The sequence below is a fragment of the Tinamus guttatus genome, unplaced genomic scaffold (genome assembly GCF_059628265.1).
Source record: "Tinamus guttatus ecotype Peru unplaced genomic scaffold, ASM5962826v1 Tinamus_guttatus_pri_ptg000376l, whole genome shotgun sequence".
Taxonomy (NCBI): domain Eukaryota; kingdom Metazoa; phylum Chordata; class Aves; order Tinamiformes; family Tinamidae; genus Tinamus; species Tinamus guttatus.
In genome coordinates this window covers 1,566,679-1,587,784 of record NW_028288910.1, presented here as the reverse complement: position 1 = coordinate 1,587,784, position 21,106 = coordinate 1,566,679, and the positions used below count along the sequence as shown (strand labels likewise).

The 21,106-nt window shown below is 38.9% G+C and overlaps 1 protein-coding gene across 1 annotated transcript; it reads right to left on the bottom strand.

The window, feature by feature from the left end:
* Positions 1-48: 48 nt before the first annotated feature.
* On the bottom strand, positions 49-17,919 carry DHX36 (DEAH-box helicase 36). The gene is made up of 25 exons (XM_088530487.1): positions 17,705-17,919; positions 17,506-17,627; positions 16,993-17,194; positions 16,459-16,497; positions 15,847-16,017; positions 14,734-14,813; positions 13,657-13,731; positions 13,373-13,539; positions 12,752-12,833; positions 12,166-12,306; positions 11,073-11,175; positions 10,452-10,539; positions 8,953-9,008; positions 8,766-8,830; positions 8,162-8,305; positions 7,343-7,460; positions 6,496-6,594; positions 5,367-5,540; positions 4,923-5,009; positions 4,119-4,202; positions 3,918-4,017; positions 3,743-3,833; positions 2,343-2,463; positions 1,699-1,851; positions 49-462 (listed from the first exon to the last, which is right to left on the bottom strand). Exons 1-25 carry the CDS (start codon positions 17,885-17,887, stop codon positions 277-279), a joined length of 2,931 nt encoding a protein of 976 aa, XP_088386613.1. The 5' UTR covers positions 17,888-17,919; the 3' UTR covers positions 49-276.
* Between the last annotated feature and the right edge of the window lie 3,187 nt (positions 17,920-21,106).

The following is a 21,106-nucleotide window of genomic DNA, read 5'->3' as shown; positions in this document are numbered from 1 at the left end:
ACTGCAGCCTATTTAAACAGTAGTTTAGCTTTGCAGGACAACAACATACACCAACTATCACTGCTAGCATTGGATTTTTCTCTTATTTAAAAGCTACAGTAAACACAGTATACCATGCATATACAGATATTACCAACTATTTTGAAATAACTGCTCTTCAGTATGCTTCCCTAAAGCTTTTCCTCTAGCTAAACAAATGCTATAAAACAAAACAAAACAGACAAAGAAAATAAAAAAGGTGAGTAACTTGGTTTTATGAGCACAAATGAAACTGCATCAACTGTAACGTTCATTCTGAAATCGAGGAGCATAGTTTTTGGCACTTTCATTTTCCTGTGTTGTGATCAAGTCTATAATAGCTGTCAGCACCGCTGTATCCCTGGATTTAACATCATTCCAGTCCACAGGGTGTGGGTTTTCTATCTTTTCTTGTAGAAGACCATCAAGCTCTTGCCTTAAATTCTGCAAACAATAATTTGGTGGGAAAGAAAAACACACATTTAGGAAACTAAATACAACAAGGTTATTTTAGTAAGTTAAATCCATTGCACACACCCTTTTCCAAATCTTTGTCCCCTACTTGCTATTCTAATGTCAGCTCATTTCACCAGTGTTCACTGCAAGATCACAAGCTGCTTCTCAAAACCCAGCAGTTGCACCTCGTGTTGCAGATGACCATCTCTGTGTGTTATGGGCTGTAATAGCATGCACATCCTCTAGCTGACTGCTCCAGGATTATAAGGTAAGATATATAAGGTAGAAATAGGAAGTGTGATATCTAACATTAAACAAGCTCTATTTAGGTCCTCTTTCCACTGGAACTTAATAAATCCAGACTGAAGATCCCTAACCTTCTGCTTCCACATGCATGTGGGTGCTAACAGACTGACCAAATAATCCTCTAGCTTTTATTATGGAAACCTACCCACGTCCAGCTTATCCAATCCCTCACAGCAAGACAGTTTTATAGTTCCTTCAGATCAACCCTATGACTCTTCTACAAAAGTTTCATATTTTGGCAGCCTCCTTTGGGAACCAGGGACTTCAGCACAGGTTGCATGGGCTAAACAAGAACTTCCCCTCCCTACGGTTCCCGGCGCCTTACGGAGGCGCACGGCTATGGCACTGGATGCTCTATGAAGACACAAGCACACAAGTACATTACTGTTCACTTCTGCCTAGTTCGTCAAGTCATAGACTGCTCAAAATACTATTTCTGTTACCACTCGTTAATTCGCATTCATCTACAAGCCTTCAGAAATTACCTTGTGTTCTGTAGCTTAAAAATAAATTGCCCATGACCAAAAATAGAACTCTATTGGACCCATATTTTGCCAGCAACTGAATTTGACTCTCCACATAACTGTGTCCAGTTACATACACTCTGCAGCTAACACAGTCTCCTTAATGGTGCTTAAATAGCAACATTTACTGAAATGGACAAATTCAGCCTTCCTTCCCAGAGCCATCTTGTGAGAAAGCCCTATACTGTTTAAATGGAAATATTCATATATGTTATATAAATGTAAACCCAACATGTGTTGGAACTATTTACTGGGAATACATTTAGAGTGACTGTTAACTTCCTACAGCAATGTATCAGTATGTACACAGTAATATCACATACAAAAATCCCCTAAGAAGCCCCGGTTTCACAGCAAGTCTTCCATATATGTTGTTCTTATTAAACATAGTCACCTTAACTAAGTTTGCTATTCTTGCAGGAGACTGGAAAACAATCCATTCATCCACAGCAATGGTATCCTGATCTTTATCCTTCTGAATGGATATATCTCCTCCAAAGAACAAGAGGCAGTATGGAGAAACCTCTGTACAGTCATATAAGTAAATCTGCAAAGACAAAATTGTCCCATGACCCTTAGTAAACACAGCACAAAATAAAGCTCCCGTAGATCATTTTTCAGAATCATTCATCATTTTACAGAACAGGCCTGAAATGATTCAGTTGAAAAAGTTAACATAAAAACAGTATTTGATTAAACAAGAAATCAACCCAATTATTCTGTTAGCAATAAGAAAAAGTCCCACTAACTTTTTCCATATATTCAGAAGTTTCAGACTGGATAAATGGAACCAAAAGCTTATATCCATCTTTGCCAGAAGCAGGTATTTCATCTTTGGTTTTACAAAGATGCCAACATCTAACACAGGTCAGCATATCAGTTGTTTGTGGAATAACAAGGCCACCATCAGAGAGTAGAATCTCATTTCATGCAAAAGGAGTGACCCCAAACCAGAAGGTTTCAGTGCCCGGCCCACAGTAAGAGGCACCTACATGCAGGCTTAGTAAAGAATAAACAGAAATATGAACATTCACATACACTGCTAGTCCTCATCTTCAAATGATACACGAGCCAGTTATAATGGAACTCCGTTTCTTCTACATTAACAGATTTCGGATGAATATTGACTGTTCCATCTGTCTTGGTGCAAACTTTCACCCTTAAAAGAAGAAAAATAGTTTTTGAGATTGAAATAAAATATTGTAAACTTATCCAATTATGTCCTAACTTAAAAAAAATCCCTATTACAACCACAATGTTCTAAATTCTCAAAATAAAAGGACAAAGATGTTTTCATCTCTTTCCCACAAAGGCAACATGAATTTAAGACTACCATCTCTCTCCATTTGAGAGGAGTGAATTCTTTGTTAAATACACCCCCTTCAAGCCCCTGTATTTACCAAGCACATTTGCTTCTCAATATAATAATGCTTACATCTCTTTATTCCTTGAGCTTGAGCACAATATGAAATAGCTTTTCTTCCTCCCTTCCCTATTTCAGGGCTGCAACTCTTCAAGCCGTGGGTTACAGAGCTCTGCCTTTTGCATGCAGGAGGATTTTGCAAATAGAAGAACAGTAGTCTCCAAAAGACTCAGTCTGTTCTGAACACTTACTCTAGCAAAGTGATTTGAATAGTAAATCTCTTGCTTAATGGAACATATAACTGAACCTTCCTGGGCAGCTTGTTTACACCGAGCTCCACCATGTGGCAAAGTCTGCAATAGAGCACTTAGCATCAGGCTTGCAAACAGAATGTTAGAGGAACTCAAGTGATTCAAGCTGAGAGGTCAATTTAAAATAAACCATCAGCTGGCTAGGAGCTGCCAGCTATAAATTACCTAGTTTAAACTGATCTAAATTTCACACAAAGTATGATTTTGACTAGCTGTTTTTACTCTTTTCATAGAAAAATTCACTTGAGTTTAATTACATGAACAGCAATTGCTCAGAGCAAGTTATTTCCACATGGCACACCCAGAAGGATGATCCAAACATTCAATCCCTCATTCCATCACACCTACATCAGGTCATGGATTAGGATAGCTATATTCTGGCGAGTAGGCTGATATTTTGTTCATAGATCTACATATGTTCTGTTGATGTTAACAAGTTATAATCAGCAACCAGAGATGCTGGGCTCTATCTTGTCAAACAATAAGAACAGAGAGCATTTCATGTGCTCCTGTAGCTCGAGGGTTATAGCAAGAACCCCTTACCAGTCATGCTGTTAATATTTGTAACACTGTGCTGCAGTTTCAGCAAGTGGAAGTCAACAATCCCATGTTCTGGTCTATCATTCACAAATGAAGTAACTTAATGCCACGACCCAGCTGCACAAAGAACTTCATTTGTTCATTCAAGCTGTTGCTTTGCCCTGCCAAACTACCTAATGTGGAAAACACCTCAAACACAAAACAAGAGTGTACCAATTGCTTACATTTTTCTCCTTTTGCTAAAGCTTGGCCGGATCTTTGCAACTTTTGGATATAAACCAGCACAGATGACTGCTTTAAGTAACTTCTCATTATCTGTAGAGGACAGCAAAGTAAATAATGCAGTTTTGTGAACAGATTTCAACTACAGGAAATTTTCCATCTCCTCCAACTCTTCACCTGAGTTGGTATTAGATTTGGGGTCCTTGGGGTCTCTGCTATTCACAAATCCAGCCGCAAGGAGATGCTCAGCAAACTGTCCTTTCATGTTGTGCAGCATCTATGAAAAAAATAATGTCCCAGAATTACAGAGTGCCTGCCCCGAGTGCCTTCCCTGTCCTGCCCCGAGACAACCCTTTTTCAAAGCCATTGAAGTGTTACCTGGAGTGTATTTGAAGACAGGAAATACTCCCAGCAATAGTCCTTCTCAGTTCTGAAACCACGACGTCGAGTCTCTTCCCAGCCCTAAAAATTAAAACAAAGAAAATTCAGTTCAAAAAGAGTTCAGGAGTGAACAAATACAAATCAATAACAAAAAGCAGTGCAAAAACTGGACATCCATTAGCAATATGGTTATACTCTTCTGTAGAAAAGAGAAAGTCTCTGATCTTTTTACATAGCTGACTTAGTAACAAATGAAGTTCTGGAAAACTTAGCTATAATTCATCCCTAAATATTAAAAAAAAATAAAAAATAAAAAAAAATCAAAAATGTACTATTAGTAGTCCTGGGTAGCAATGTTATTTCTTCCTCCTCTTAGCCCCACATACAGGTAAGTCCCCAAGACTTCTGTAGTAAGCTTTGGTCTCCTGTAGAGGCCAGGACAAAAGTTACTTAGTGATTTTTGAAGGGCAAATAAAAAATTGTCAGGAAGAAGCTTGATTACGTTCAGCTCATCAAGCATTCATTTTGAGAACATCCATCTTGAACTACTAAGCTACATTTTCCTGCTCTTCTGTATATCTGTCCAGAAGAAATTAAATTAGGCTACTGAGTCTGCAGATAAGATTCCTTAACAATAAAAGCATGAAAATTAATGTTCTTGTGTTTTAATGTGTTCTTGTAGAAGTCAAGGAGAAATAATTCTCAGCAAACATCAGACTTTTCCTTAAAATAAAGCACATTGCTTTACAAAACTTTACAAAGTTTTGTAGGAGAGAAAAATATAAAATAAAATAAACCTACCGTGAAAGCATTCACCACAGTTAGATGATCACTTTTAGTGTTCTTTGACAGTTCCTTTCTTCTTGCATCTGCTACTTTCTCTTTGCCCTAGAACAATTAGAACCTATAAAATACTTATGACTGACAAGCTTTTCCTTCTTCCAGTTCACTTTTGCTAAGTACATAAATACACACAAATATACATATATACACACGCACCATAACGGATATGTGATATATCTGTACTTCACATGTAACATACATGAAAAAGTCACTCTGTAGGCAAAGGCAATGCCTCACAGTACATCGAGACGATCTTTTACTCACAAATATAATTAATGTGAAAATAAGACTAGAGAGCTTTTAAAGCACAGTATTTTAATAAGCTCTAATATCCTTCGTAAGTCCTAATATCTACTTTTGAGATGCTTAAAATCCTATGTTTTATTCTCTTAGTAACTTTACCAGGGGAATGACAAAAGGGTCTTTGAAGCTGAGGCTAGCTGCAATTGTAAGTACTGGATCCAGGCAACAAAACAAAGCTCCAAACAGGATCATTTTGCCAATATGTGGTTCAACTGGTAATCGTGCTAGATGGACACCAAGTGGAGTCAGCTCTTCTTGTCTGTCCAAAGCATTCTGTCACAAACAAATAAACAAAATGAGGATTTCCCTGAAATAGCAGTTGATACATCTAGAGAAAAAACGTAATACTGCTGTTTTCAGGAATGCGAAAACATCAATAATTGTGTTTAAAGCAGCTTACTGGGATCAGAGTCTTTCTGGATGAAGGCTTTAAAACACACACACACACACACACCCCCACAACACACACACACTTTAGTGACCTGTTCTCCCCGTCAAGCTTATATTTAGACTCTTAGTTCCCCTCAATGTCACTTTTGTTCTTATTTACTCTGCTCTTTGCTACCATAGAGCCCTGTCACACACTAGCAGTGAATTAAAACAACTGATTTGTTCAGGTAATCTCCCCTCCCCGCCTACCACCCCAAGAGGAAAAGAATCAACAGCACAAATGTGTCCATAAACCCTCAGTCCTCGTCACACAAAAAACACGCAGCCTTCTGTGACCTGTGCTACAAAGGGGCTTTTCTAGCTTATTTCCTGAGCCTCACTCCTGCTCATCCCTGGCACTTCACATGGATACTGACACACAGGATCACCCTCCTAACCTGCCTCTGCATCTCACACAGGCATCTCAAGCTCTTACCTAACCCATCTGGGGCAGAAAGATAGTGACAGAACCACGAGCGAGATGCTACAGAAGCAAAGAGTTAAGTATATGGAATCTGAAGAGCAGGTATGTATTTTGTGCAACATAGAAATTTCCTCACGAACTACTTTATGCAACCCATAAAACTTCATTTATTATAAATGAAAATTATTTTCTCCATCCAAACAAGAGGACAGAACACTGCACAACCTTACTATGTAATGGGCCAGCAAGACAATAAGTAGATTCAAACATCTAGACCTGCACAGCCAGCATCGTCCCTGATAAGAAGTAATTTAGAAATATGGCTCTGAATCAAAAGTTTCCTTGCAAGAAACTGCACATTAAATAATACTTTACCAGCTCCATTAGATGGTTTATGGCCAACATTACAGCATCACGAGATGGCGGATCCATTAGTTTGCTCAGAAAATAAGCAATTCCACCAAGCTTTAGAATCTGGTTGGCAGGGCAGGAAAGGTGGGGGGAAGAAAAAAAACAAACCACTACAATTAGAGAAAGATGGGCATCAGTAATAATAATAATAATACAAAAGAAAAAAAAAGTGAATAATCCACCGCTTAAGTTAGAAATTCACTATTTAAGGAATAAGGGCAAAAATAAGAGTGTATTAATGGAGAAGTTTTACATATAAGGATCTATTCTTCACTCAACATTTATGCATATATGACATTAACAGTTAAGTCACGAACTCCATTGCTTTTAAGTGGTAGCTTTGACTTCATTTTGACAAGGAATTGAATACAGACTGTCAAAAAGAAAACTCATTTAAGTTTTAACATTACCCTTTTGTAAAATTTTTTGAAGATGTCGTGTCTCATGACACACTAGTATTCCCACTGAAACTCTTTTTTCAGAAAGAACAAGGTTTCTGGAGAAAATGAGCACATAAAAATTTGCATTCTTATAGCTCTTATAGTAAGTTCTTATAGCTTCTTAATAGCTCTTAATTATAGTTCCAGCTTTTGTATATATTGGACACAAACTTTTTTTGCCTTAGACTTAGTATCCACATGCACGTATGCATTTTGTAAATGTCAATACAATTATAAGACAAAGCTACAGAGCTGTGGGTATATCAGAAGTCTGACTTGAACACAACCCCAGCCTCAGAGTTTTATTAAGTTTCTCTCTTATTCCACTGTAAAAGTACATAGCACATATGTTTGAAGATTCACATATTTACCTTGATTTGCAAACATAGTTCTTCCAAAGGTGTCCTCAAGATCTCGGGTAACTGATAGTCATCCAGAAGGCTAGCACGCAGTCCATTATACAGATGGTAGCAATGACCTGGCTGAACCCTGCAATACAGACACATTTTAAAAACGTATTTTTACTACGAAATTGTGACATTATGACTGCTAAAAAAATAAACAGACTTCCAAAACATCTCACGGCATTAAACCTAAAATGCATTCAATTGTAAAACCATTTCAGTCTTTTGAAATACAGATCAGAATACCAAAAAAAAAAAAGACACTGAACAACAGAAACTCCCTTTTACCTGCTCAAGAGGAGCAATGAAAAGATTAGAGAACAACAGTAAAGTCTGTGAGGAACTTTCAAAAGAATATACCATGAAGTAGGTTGAGGAGAGACAAATCTCAACTAATTTGATACACAGCAATATAAATTCACAAGCAGTTTTTGCTTTAATATATTGTGTCCTCACAAAGTATGAAGGCAAAGACCATTAATACAAAGAAAAAAAAAAAAAGCAGAAAAACACCAAGACATGCACAACTGCTATTCTTCTGCAATGAGGAGGGAAACTTCCTAATTCACATGCAGAGCAAGGTCAGTCAGTCCTCTAGGAGAATGGTGAAACTGTTCTTTCAATAAAGGCAAGAGACGATCACGCCAGCCCCTGTTTCTTAGTAAGTGAAAATAAAGTAATATCTTTGCCATGCTCTAATGTGGTTACCAAAACAAAGTTCCCTGCTCCAAGGGTGACAGAAGCTTAGCAGAACAAAAGCTTTCTAACTCACTTTGTTACACTTACCTTCCTGCTCGACCTTTCCTCTGCTTGGCATTAGCTTTACTAACCCACTCTGCTGCCATTGTGCTAATGTTGTTCTGTGTATCAAAGTGAGTTTCCTTTATTTTTCCACCATCTATAACGAACACCACATCATCTATTGTAATGCTGTTTGAAAAGAGAGACAAAAAAGATGCAACTCCCATCTTTACAAGCTTAACTCAAGATTTTGAAGAGGTTCAACATCTCTTTACACCCTCTCAAATTGTAAACCAACAGTAACAATTCTTGGTTGAGAATTTCATTACAAATTATTTTACTAAACATTTCAAAAGAGAGCTTGATCTATTCTCCTAGATCTTGCAGAAGCCACAACACAGTGTTAAGAAATCTGCAAAGAGAATAGGTAGCTCAAATTAAGCAAATTCAAGTCATTTTAATGATTCATGCTTTAATTGTTATAAACAATTATTTAAGGAAAATTCCAGTTTAGTCCATAAATATCTATCAAGATAAACTGTTACAAAACAAATGGTACAAATATTTTAGAAACAAGTTTCTACTGTAATTACTGCTTCTGTTTATTTTGTTAAGAGTATAGCTTTTTTAAGGCTATATATCTACTTACCTAGTCTCTGCAATGTTGGTAGCAATCACAATTTTCCTTACTCCTGGTGGGGTCTTCTTAAAAACCTGTAATCATCAATCGTCCATTTACACATGTTTGCTAGAACCAAAACCATGCTCAGTATTTGTTTTTGGAGGGATTGTTGTGTAAAGTTGCTTTATTATGAAAGAATAAATAGAAAACATACCTGAGTCTGGTTAACAGTTGGCATCAATGAATGCAAAGGTATGATAATAAACCTATCTGAAAATGAAAACATATTAAAAGATATGATGTAAGTACCGAAACTTTTAACTATCCAGTAAAGCTAAGTATATAGGATAAAGTATGAAGTGTCCTGTTTTTTCAGTCCAAATTATTTTCGGTCAGATCTGTTTTTGTGTGCACGGTTGTGGGCTCCCCCAAGCACAAGAGGGTACAAGCCAGTACCAGAGGGATGTGGAGCTTCTAGAGAGGGTCTGGTGTAGAACCAGGATGATTAAGGGACTGGAGCATCTATTGTATCAGGAAAGACTAAGCCAGCTGGGCCTGGTTAGCCTGGAGAAGATTGAGGGATCTGATCAACATGTGCAAGCACCTGAGGAGAGAATGCAGGAAGGATGCGCCCAAACTCTTCTCCGTGATGGCCAGTGACAGGACAAGGGGTACTGGGTACAAGTTGAAACCCAAGCAATTCCATCTCCATGTGAGGAAGAATAACTTTACTATGAGGGTGTCAGAGCCCTGAACAGGCTGCCCAGAGAGGCTGTGGAGTCTCCTTCTTTGGAGAGCTCCAAACCCTCCCGGATGCCACCCTGTGTGTGCCCCATGCTCTGGGTGTCCCTGCTGGAGCAGGGGGTTGGACTACATGGTCTCTAGAGGTCCCTTGCAGCCTCAACCATTCTGGGATTCTGTGATATAGATATTTCTGGATTTTTGTCAGTAATGTTCAATATATCAATGTTAAATTTCCTGTGACAAGCATTCATCTTCTTCCAGGCAAAGTGCGCATGTTCCTTTCTGTACACTAATGGAGAGAGGCTGTGCTGGAAATTACAGGTGAGATATATATCTAAATAATCTATATAACCATATAACTCAACTATAACCTACCATCATCTCTACCTACACCTTGCAACACATGGACATTGGGGGTACATACCATGGGCCTCAAGACTGTATCTGAGCAACAGACAATGGCATAGTTAAGATAAACTAGCTGAACACATGAGCTATGCAAACAGGAGAAACTGAAAATGTATAGGATGTTTTAAGTATTCTATTAACAAAGTTTTAGAAATAAATGTGATTTGAAAGAACTATCAGCAAAGCAATAGGTAGAAGTGCTTGAGAAATGAAGAAAAGAGGAACGGAATACACAGTAAGATTTTCTATGTGGAATGAAGTCCATCCAGAAATAAGAAAGAACAAAAGGAACAGAATACAGGTTGAAATTAATTTCCAAGTTGTTGAATCCTACATTCAGGAAAACATTTTATCAGACCAAAAAAAATGCTGAACTTACAATAATTATCTTGAAATGGAAAAGAGGAAAGATAAGGGGCGAAACGGTGGGTGGGTGGGGGAAAAAAAAAAAAAAAAAAAAAAAAAAAAAAACCCACAGCGCAACACCAGCTAACATATGCAAAAATTAGAGTTTGCCATTAGTGCTACTGCTAAAGTTCCAATGTAAAGTTTTGTCTTTACCTGACTTAAACATGACTTGTGACATCAAGAGATCGTGCAAAGTGCTAATGTTGTCCCAGCCAGGGAGAAACACTAGAATTGCACCATCCTATATGAGGAAAAGAGAGGGGAAACAGAGGAAAAGCATGTTCAATAACTTATAAGGCTATGCAAAAAATAATTGGCTATAGTGTGATGTATGTGTCTAAGATGAAATGGTATTTGAGATATCATTTGACTCAAATCTCAAACACAGTTTGAAGGCCTTTTTTCCATAAAAGTTAGCAACATACAATGAAAGCTATCTGAACTTAATAAAAATTTCCTTTTAATTTTCTCCTAGTGTTTTAAACATTGCCACATTATCAAACAACTTGAGTTGTAGTTAAAAAGAGAACAAAACACACGATTTCTGAACAGGAAGTAAAAAAAGGGTATAACAGCAACACTCCTTTTATCCACTCCTGTTATGTATGTTTATCCACACACACACACACACACACACACACACATAGAAGCAATTCTTTTATATAACTCTATAAAATAAGACAAAAGAACTTTATCAGCTCTGACATTCCCAATAGCCACTGACCACAATTCAGTAGCATCACAGAAACATATTGATATTAGACAGAAACGTACCTCTTCTTCCAGAACAATATGCCTGATAAGTGCTGCTATAAGGTCAAGGTCAACTTTGTCATCATCCATCATTTCCAAGGCATCTATAGTACTTGCTGAATACCTACAGGCATCAGAAACATGCATACTGATCACTTATTAACCAAGTCACACATTCATGTCTGTATTCTAAGGCTAATGCGATTACAAACTAAGTGGCCCACTACTGTTGAATATCTTCAATACATTCAATATACTTTTTTTTTTTTTAAATACAGTTTATTGCAATTATGATCTGTTTAAATTAGCAGGTTTAAGAATTTTCATGTTCTGACTGAAATGCATTTGGAGCATCTATATGATGTCTCTCTTCCTCATGGACTACCTGTAACTATACAACTTGAGTTTACCCTTCTATTTACCTCCTGAGAACTCTCAGTGAGAGATCTCTCTTCTACTGAGTCTTCCACTTTCAAGAGACCTAATAATGTGGAAAGAATGGCCAACTGGTTTAAAATATCTGTCAGGAAAATAACTGAAGTACAAACAGAGGAATGAGGCACAGGATAGGACAGAGATACAGCAGAAAAGGTAAACCCAGCAATCAAATCTAATATCTCAAGTGGAAACATTCCTATTAGGTGCTCAAAACATGACTTGTCGTGATCTAAAGCAATAGTAAAATATATATTTTTTAAAGTCTTTTCTCAGAATACTAGTGCATTTTGTATTATGTTGATTGTAGACTAAAAAAAATACAGTGAGTTCTATTGCAACAGAGGAAAAGACTGAAAAAAAAGAGGAGAACCTGAAAATGGATTAAGGACCAAAGCTCAAGCAGCCCAACATTACATGAGATTGCAATGGGCAATACCAGCATCAATGGCAAACGACTGGAAGCTACAAGTTCCCTTCCAATTTCCACATATAAAAAGTTTTCTGAGATGACCATATAGCAACTTCAGTGCTTATTATCCAACCCCATTGGCAGTTACACTATTATCGTTTCCCATAATAGCCACTAATAAAAACACTGTTACAAATACAGTACTGACTTATGTTTTTCAGTTGTGTACTCCCACAAAAAATTATGAAACAGTAACTTAAGAACAACCTGCCCCGTAGCTGCCTTATATAGTCTGGCCATCGTTCTTTATAGACTTCCTCTTTTTCTTCTTTTTCTGGCCTGCTTACATGTCCTTGCATGAAGCCTTTCTTCCACCGTGGCCGACGGTCTGTGCTTTCTGGAGTATATCTTTAAAGTTAAATAACAAAAAATAACTGTAACAACAACAAAAAAAGCTATTTATAAAAACAGGTGTCATCTCTAATGAACACAAAAACAGGTTAAAAAAAAAAGAAAAAAAAAAGGAGAATCTTCATTTAGCAGCCTGAAAAAGTATAGATACTGAACATAAGAACTGTTTTTCTGTTTTTATGATTTTTTTTCTCCTCAAGCCAAGATTTCGAAGGTGATAAAAAGTAACATCTCATTTTTCTTTATTCCAGTAAAGCTCAGTCCATCTGCCCTGAAAGGTTTTCTGAAATGACTGCTATAAACTTTAGTTTTCTTCTGAAGAACAAAACTAACTTTCCTGGATAGTTATGCCAAGATGAGCTTTGATAACATATACTAAGCAAAACTGAACAAAACACTATCTACGCACTGGTGTTCACTCACAGGCCAACAACATACCTACCTCAACTTTTCAATTACATCTTCCAGAAGATACTCCACCACAGGGAACGTGAACCCAGGTATGTGAATCATTGGACAGTTATCTATTGAGAAAGTGTAACTCAGTTTTTAAACAAAAAATAAAACAATGTACTGAAATAATAGTATTTTCTGGAAGAGCAGTAGGAAAAAAAGAAAACAAACAAATAACAACAAAAAAAGCACTACACTTATACTCTCGTAAAGATGCCAAGTTAACATTCAAATAACATGACTAACCATAAAAACGTATAGGCATCTAGCAGTATGTTTTTCCACTGTGTTCATCTGGTTCCAGGTTCAAGATAAAACCAGTGGAACGAAGTTTTAAAAAGCTTCACTTATCCACTCATACAAAATACAGTAAATATGAGAAGACATTTAATATGAAACTATTTGGATGATAATGTTTCACAATACGTTTGATGGCAAACACAGAAACAACACGCATTCATGCTGAGATAAAATTAAGACAATAAAAACCTCCAAACAGCAACTACTTAAAAAAATGGAATCAATCTCAAAAGTCAAACCTAAAACTGCATAATACTGTACAATCCCAAAATAAGCAAGGGGGAACGACACCAGCATGTATTTCACCTACCAAAATACTCTGAAAACTTCTCAGCGTTTAGAGTAGCACTCATAAGTATTACTTTGAGGTCCATACGAATATTCAAGAGGTCTTTAATAATGCTCATTAAAACATCTGATTGAAGATTTCTTTCATGAATTTCATCAAGGACTACATGACTAACACTGGACAAGTGCCTAAAATAGAGGAGCAAAAAATTAAACAACTGTTTCCCTTAAAAAAAAAAAAAAAAAAAGTGGTAAACAGTAGAAACAGCTTATTAGCCAAATCATTTGATAAATAGGGAGACTTACTTATCTGATTGGAGCCACTGTAGGACAATTCCTGTGGTACAGTATAAAATGGAACCTTGTTTCCTTGGTAACCGACTGGAAAAGATACATTAAGAATTCTTGAATTTTCTCTTTACAAAGTACTTTAAAAGCTTAAAAATCAAAATGCAATAGTCATTATAAACATCATGCCTCACTCAGCTTTATTCTCTAACTTGCTCGCTTAGATTTCAGTTGGTGGAACAAGGAGTTACTGCTGATGGCAAATGACTGACTTGTAACCAACAGAACTGCCCAGACATTATTCCTCATCATCTGCACACTTTTCTGTTCACTTCAAATTGCTGCAGCTATTTAAGTTCCATAAACAGAGGACAGCTGTAGGTAAGCATACAAAAATTTAACGTTCTTGATTAAACAATCAAAAGAATATATGAGTTTCTGTAACTTAGTGCTTCAAATTAAAAGGCTGTTGAAAGAACTAAGCTGGGAGAAGTTGTTCTCAATAATAATTGAGATTTTTGTTGTTTATTGGTAACATTTCAGTTTTGTTTTTTAAATTGCAGGTGACTCCTGAAGTAACAGTTTTTGCTCTACAGCAGCACTGTGCCTATTACCTGACTTCAATGAAACCATTCAATAAGCAAGTTTAACTGTTCCCAGAGATGTAGCTTATAGCGTTTTCTCTTTCAGCGTTTTAATTTTTCTTTTAAAATAATGAAGACATCAGTTTTTTCTCTGCTGACAGCACAGCCTTTTAAAACAGCTAGATAAAGAACTTTAACAATATACAACTTGGTGTCAACCAAGGCTATAAGGTGCAGAGTTCAGAACTGGCTTGGGACTGGGGAACTTGCAACAGTTAATCAACATCAAATGAGCTACTGCATAAAATACAACCACCACAGAAACTTTTGCTGAGTTTTAAAGACTTTTTCCCTACCCCAGCTACTCCCACGAATGCCTTTTGGAAAAAAAAAAAACATCTGAAAGAAAGCACTTCTGTATGTTAGGAATTAATTTCAAATATTCACACTGATTAACAATAGCTACTAGTTTATATGCAGATACAAAAACTGCTACAAAAGCATTTCTCACCTCTGCAGACGGATTTGGTATCCTGTACTTTTGCCATTACCACATGCTTCTGCCCTTTCAGCAGCAACTCTCTCGGCCACCTTAAAATCAAACCAATGCATTGAAAATATACACATATATCTTTATATATACACACACATATATATGTGGACAGATGATCTATGACTTAGCTACTCACTAATAGGAAATACCCTGAACAAAGACTCTACATAATCAACAAGAGAACAAACAAACAAACCCAATCCATTAAAGACTAGTTTCTCTCTTCCATTTACAGTGGCATTGTCCAGCTGATCCCAAGAACGGGTTTGCAGTCTGCACTCTATTGCAGAATAACACAACCAATTAAAAACTAACAATAAATACTCCTAGAATGAACCTTTCATTAAGGCAAGCTTCTTCCCATGGGAAATAAATGAGTATGGTTAAGTATTAGAATTCCTTCAAAAGGAATAACTGCTGTGCACTTAACACCTGAATTCTTCCATGCTTGTTAACATACGTTTCTAAAGAGTCCGAAACATTTGTATTTGCCTTTATCTGCATCTGCACTGTCCAAATCCACTGAAATCACTGATGTGACAATTTCACAGAAAAGTCACTGTGCCAGTATTCTATCAAGCATCAAAACTTAATATAAAAAATGCTGGATTAGTGTTAACAAAACTATTCCTTGAAGAAATTATAATGACACTGAAAATTAACACACAAAAGGCCATCTTTGCTGTCCACTTCTGGCTGAGCATGGGTCTTAAGCATTTAGTACGAGTAGACTGAGTGCTCAGTCACTTGGAGATGTGCAGGTTCTACGTAATCATTTGAATTCTTTCAGCTCTTCTCAATTTAAGTAATCTAGCAGATTGTACGTAATCCAGCAGTCCAAAGAGTTTCCCAGGAAATTTAGGCCACATTAAGAATAATAATAATGTATTTTAATTCAATGATTTTAAGTTAGCATTTTTTTCAGTCTCCTCCCCCAAAAAGGATGAGCAACAAACAAATCAACCAAACAATCCACCAAAACAGCCTCCCCCGCCCCAAATAATAAATAAATAAACAAACACACAAACCCATAAGCAATGAAGTGGTTCAGTCTGTTAAAACAGCACTTACGGAGATGGCGCTGATCCTCCTGGGCTGAGTACACACGATCCTGCACGTAGACCCTACCCCTCGCTCAATGTAATCATCCAAGATGAACTGGGTAACTTGGGTGGTCTTTCCACAACCCGTCTCGCCACTAATCACAGTGACCCGATTATTGTTTATCAGGTTTACAAGTTCCTGTTTCCAAACAGAAAGAAAACACTTATAAATATTCTCTACAGCGATGAGAACTTAAAAGGAATTTTCATGGCATATAAAAGACAATTACTCAGTTTTCTCTCCTAAAACTTCAAAGAAATAATAGAAAAGTTATATTACAAATAACTTAAAATGCATCCAATGTTCAGAACTGTATCTATGAATATTGTCATCTCTATTGATAAAGATGTATGATCCCAGGTTACGTTTTTACATATCTTGAAACAGTGAATTTAGAGATACATTCTGGGAGATAGAAGACGGGGAGGAAAAAAAAAAAAAGGCAGCATAGTTGCATAGTTGCAGACCTCGTGAAACTTTCTTCTACACTTGCGTACTCTGTTTAGTCCAGTTACATATACAGAAATCTCTCATTTTACAGCAAAAGTACGTATTATTACAAAATAAAAATATATTTACCTTTCGCATTCCGTAAGAAGGAAGTTTCTCTCGGAATCTCTGGGATAAAAAGAAAAAAATGCATCTGTAAACGCCTTTCTAACACTAAATTAATACAACAGATTTTATCTAGACTAAGCTAAGAAAAAAAAAACATCATAAGTTGTTCTACTAATACCCATGTAAACACAGGCCCACTAGAAATAAAGTTAATTCCAAAAATGCTTTCAACTTCATTACATTTAGAAATGATAATAAAAAAACAAATCTACCAGAGAATGTTTATACTTAGGTTAAATATGCAATTTCTAATGCTCTTAACTAAATAAAATGATAACTAAAATTATCACTAAAAACCTGTTTTTTAATCACTGCCCTATAAATTGGTATGTGTAAGAAACTACAGAAATAATTATTTTAGCACAACTAACACCGTGACAACTTCACAGCAAATAAACTGGGATGCAATTTCATATTCCAGTCATACTAACTTAAAAAAAAAAAAAAAAAAAAAAAAAAAGCTAAAAGCTTTCTATTTTACACATTAGAAAGTACCTGCATTTCAATGTATCTTGGATCGGATTTCTTCTGTTTTAAGTCTTCTTTAAGCTGCTCATCTAAACCAGCATCTTGATCATTTTTCTCAAAGAGATACTCAGCATCTCGATCAAGATATGTTTTCTCCAACACTGGTCTCTGCTTTACAGGAGGTTTTTCCACAGCTGGCTTCACTTTTGCAGGCTCCTCTGGAGCGTTTCTGAGGCAAACAGGGTGGCACAAGCGGGTCAGAGAGCACCCAGAGGCGCTGGCGGCGGGGAAGGCGTGCAGGGCAAACCTCCCGCCTGCTTTTCAGACATTGCACCCGAAGGCTGCCTGGCGTTGGGCACAGGGAGCGCAGGGCTGCGAAGATACCTGTCACCACGCACTCCGCAACGCCAGGCCCCAGAGCATCTCTAGGGAGGCACTGCCCAACCCGCTGCCAGGCCCGGGCGCTCCCCACGGAGAGCCCAAGCAGGACGGCGCCCTGGCTCGGGCCGGGCTCCCCGCGGCGCCGCGCTGGCTGCTCACCCTTCCTCGTCCCCCGACCACCAGGACATGGCCTCCTGCTCCCGCTCGCCTTTGGCCTGGACGCTGCTCAGCAGCTGCACGATCTGCTCCTCCCTGCGCTCGTCCATGCGCACCACGGCTCTCTGCGGACACAAGGGGAAGCGGCGCGGTTACCGCCGCCCGCCCCGCGCGCCCGGCGCCCCGCGCGCGCGGCCCGCACCTGCTGCCGCTCGCTCTCCTTGCTCTTCTGGCCCTGCTTGCGCGCGTACCACAGCCCGATCTCGCGGCCCTTGAGGTGGCTGGGGTGGCGGCCGCGCCCGCCGCGGCCCCCGCCGCCGGACGGGGAGGGCCGGGCCCCGCCGTCGCCATCGCGGCCCCGCTCCCACCGCTGCTCGTAGCTCATGGCGCCGCCCGCACGGAGCCGCGACGCCGCGCCCGCCTCTTCCGCCGTCTCGCTTCCGCCTGCGGGGCCACGCCCCCTCCGTCATGGCCACGCCCCCACCGCTGAAGCCACACCCTCCGCCGCCGGGGTCACGCCCCCTGCCGCTGGGTCCGCGGGTTCGGGCCCCGCCGCGGGCGCCCCCGGCCGGGGACTCGCGAGCCGTTCCCGCGGCCCCCGGAACGCGCAGGGGCAACATCGGCCATCGCAGACGTTCCCTGCTGCCCGACACCTACTGTGAGAGAGCAGCAACAGTCGTGAAATACGATAAAATAAATAAATATGATAAAATATTCAGCGCTGCCCACGATGCAGCTTCAGCCTACAGGGGTATCTCTTACTACAGATCTGACCTTTCTTACACACTTGCTCTATGTGTGCCAGAGATGGCCAATTTATACCGTGTGCGAGAACAGGCAGGTCGGGAAGAGAGAACCAGGTCTGCGAGTCACCGGCACAGAGTGCCTGAACGTAGTGTTTTGGGGTGAATTGGAGGAGGAAATCTCTTCTTCCTCGCTTCCCCCTTGCATCCCGCTTCTGGGGTCGATGGGGACTGGGGGGCACACTCCACCACTTCTTACCATCCAACAGGAACTCACAGTAATTTCACAATATTCTGAAGCCCCACTGTGGTAACCAGACAAGGATCAGAGTCAAGGAAAATAATTCCTAGAAATGTAAGAACAAAGAAATGTCAAAAGAAAAGTTGTCCCTCTCAAATAAGTCACCAGAACATCTCTGTAAACCAGGGAAAATAACACAAATCCTTCCGAAAGGATAAAGCAGGACAGTGGAGATGGATAAACACATGCTGCTGCTCCAGTGTCAATGACATGACATTGCCCTCACACCTGTGAAGTCCTGAGCTCAGTTTTGCCTGTTGCTGAACATAACTTGGGGCAATTAGTATCTCTAATCCTTAGAGATAGACATATATCCTTTAGATATATAATGACAGGAGATGTGTGATGCTAGTCTGAAGCTAGAGAATAGCTACAATGAAATCCAGAAAGCAAATGAAATAAGCTCTTTAACAGGCAGCTACTTGCCCAGTTTACACAGACATTGTTAGACAAGTTGTTCTCAGAACTGGTAACCCCCACTCCTGCAATGAGAAACCTATAAAAGAGGCTGGAACAGATGGCAGGATTCACTTGTACCTTGCGGGCTCCTGACAACCCTTAAAAAATCTGGAAGAAGGAGTAATTGCTGCAGTCCTCTTACTGCTCATAACACAGGCAGCAGACTGCAGGCGCTATCAAAAAGAGCCACTGAACACCAACATCCCTAAGGAGCACGTAACCTTGGTGCAAGTGCAGCCACCGCACCAGGGCGCAGCTTCTCCTTCACTAAGGCCACCACGTGGTGACACCTCTCCCTGCGCAGCTCTGAACCCATTAGTGCGATGAGGGTGAGGTTACAGGATTCACTGGGTTTCAAAACGGTGCAGCGCTCACAGACTAGGACACCAAGTAATAGGATCCAGCTGCACTATAACCAAATCAGAACAGGCAGCTTCAGAGGCCATTACATAAAAGCAAACCGAGAACATCATATTTAAGAGCTTTCTTCATCACTGCAGGGAAACCAGTGAGGTTAACTTCAGCGGACTTGTTCTGTTTGCTCCAGTGTCTCAGCATGGTACCACATTTGGATGCTCAGGCAGCACATGTGCATGAAGTAAATGAGATTTAAGTGCATAAGGAAAAGTTCCATCTGCATGGAAAGAAAACTTTCAAAATGGAAGTATTTGCAGTAGATTCAGATGCTGGAAAGATAGCAAATGTGTATCTACTCATACAAAGATCTTTTTGTAATATACATGACATGAGGAATTTCTTGAAATAAACTCAGTGGTTTGAAAATTACTGGAGTTATCCAACTTTCAACCGCGGCTCGCATTCATTTTCGTTCATTTCAGTAGCCCATTTTCATGACATAAAGCAATGAATCTGTGCACAATGGTTTATTTTGGTAGCAGCATGTTCTCAAAAAGGACAAAAGATAGTGTCTGGCATCCCAAAGTGAGATTCCTAATGAAGTTGGATTCCTCAAGAAGAAATATGAAACTACCGACAGGTAAACAGCAAGAATGGGATGAACCAAGGGAAGAGGATCCAGCGTTAAAGGCTCTCAACCCCACGAGTGAATCAGGCTGCAGTCAGTGGGACTTGGTGTGTGAGTAAGGATCACTTGTATAAGGACTGAGTATCTCACATACATGGGAACTGAAATACACATAGAAGCTGTGGCTCAAGTTTAGAAAGGCAGAAGTTATTCTGCCCTGAGACAACTGTCTAAATCTGTAAAACACATTATGACAGAGAAACACAGTACTTAAATGCTAGTGTTTTTAATCATTATAGTGATACATACCAGGAAGTGAAATCATATTCCAGAATCTATGCATCAGCCTCAAATCTATAAAAGTGAAATAATATACAAGTAACAGTTACTATTTTGTATGAAATAGCTGTATTTTAAAATAATATGATGTTAAAAGATGTATTTTCAATCAGGTATATTACAGGGAAGATGACATTTCTGTACCTGGCTATATCTGTTATTTAAGGAAACATTGTTCTTTGAGGAATTTGTGGCTCTTGGGCCTGAGCCTGCTTATAAAAGGTTTATCTTTCTTGTAGCTTGTTATTCTCAGTATACGTGAGTGCCACTGAAAGCAAACTTTGAACCTCTGGGTATACTGTTTAACAAAGAATATCTACAAAAATACTTCCCAGTTTCTTACTTTGCATCCTTTGCATTATTCAGTAGTCCAAGCCCTAACAGCAGGGGAAGACCCAAAGCAGATTCAGGTCACATTTTTCCAGAGGATTGTGTTTTCATTCAGTCCCTGTGGTGCCTGCACAGAGGTGAGCTCTCTTTCAAGTTACCTTCAAATGATCACTGACAACCACTTTGCTCTCAAATGTCAAGCTGTCACTGAAACACATAAAAAGGTCAGACAGAAAAAAAAAACAGAAGAGGAAGAAAAATGTTTTTGTGACAAACTATTAGAAATGTTTTTTTAAGTCCAATTATACTTCCAAAATGATGAGTACACCTTGATACTGTACATGAACACATAAACCATGAGAGTATGCAGCTAGTTTGCTAGTGCTTTGTGCAAAAAACTGTTATCTACTCAACAATTACAACTTCTGTTTTCAGACATTTTAAAAT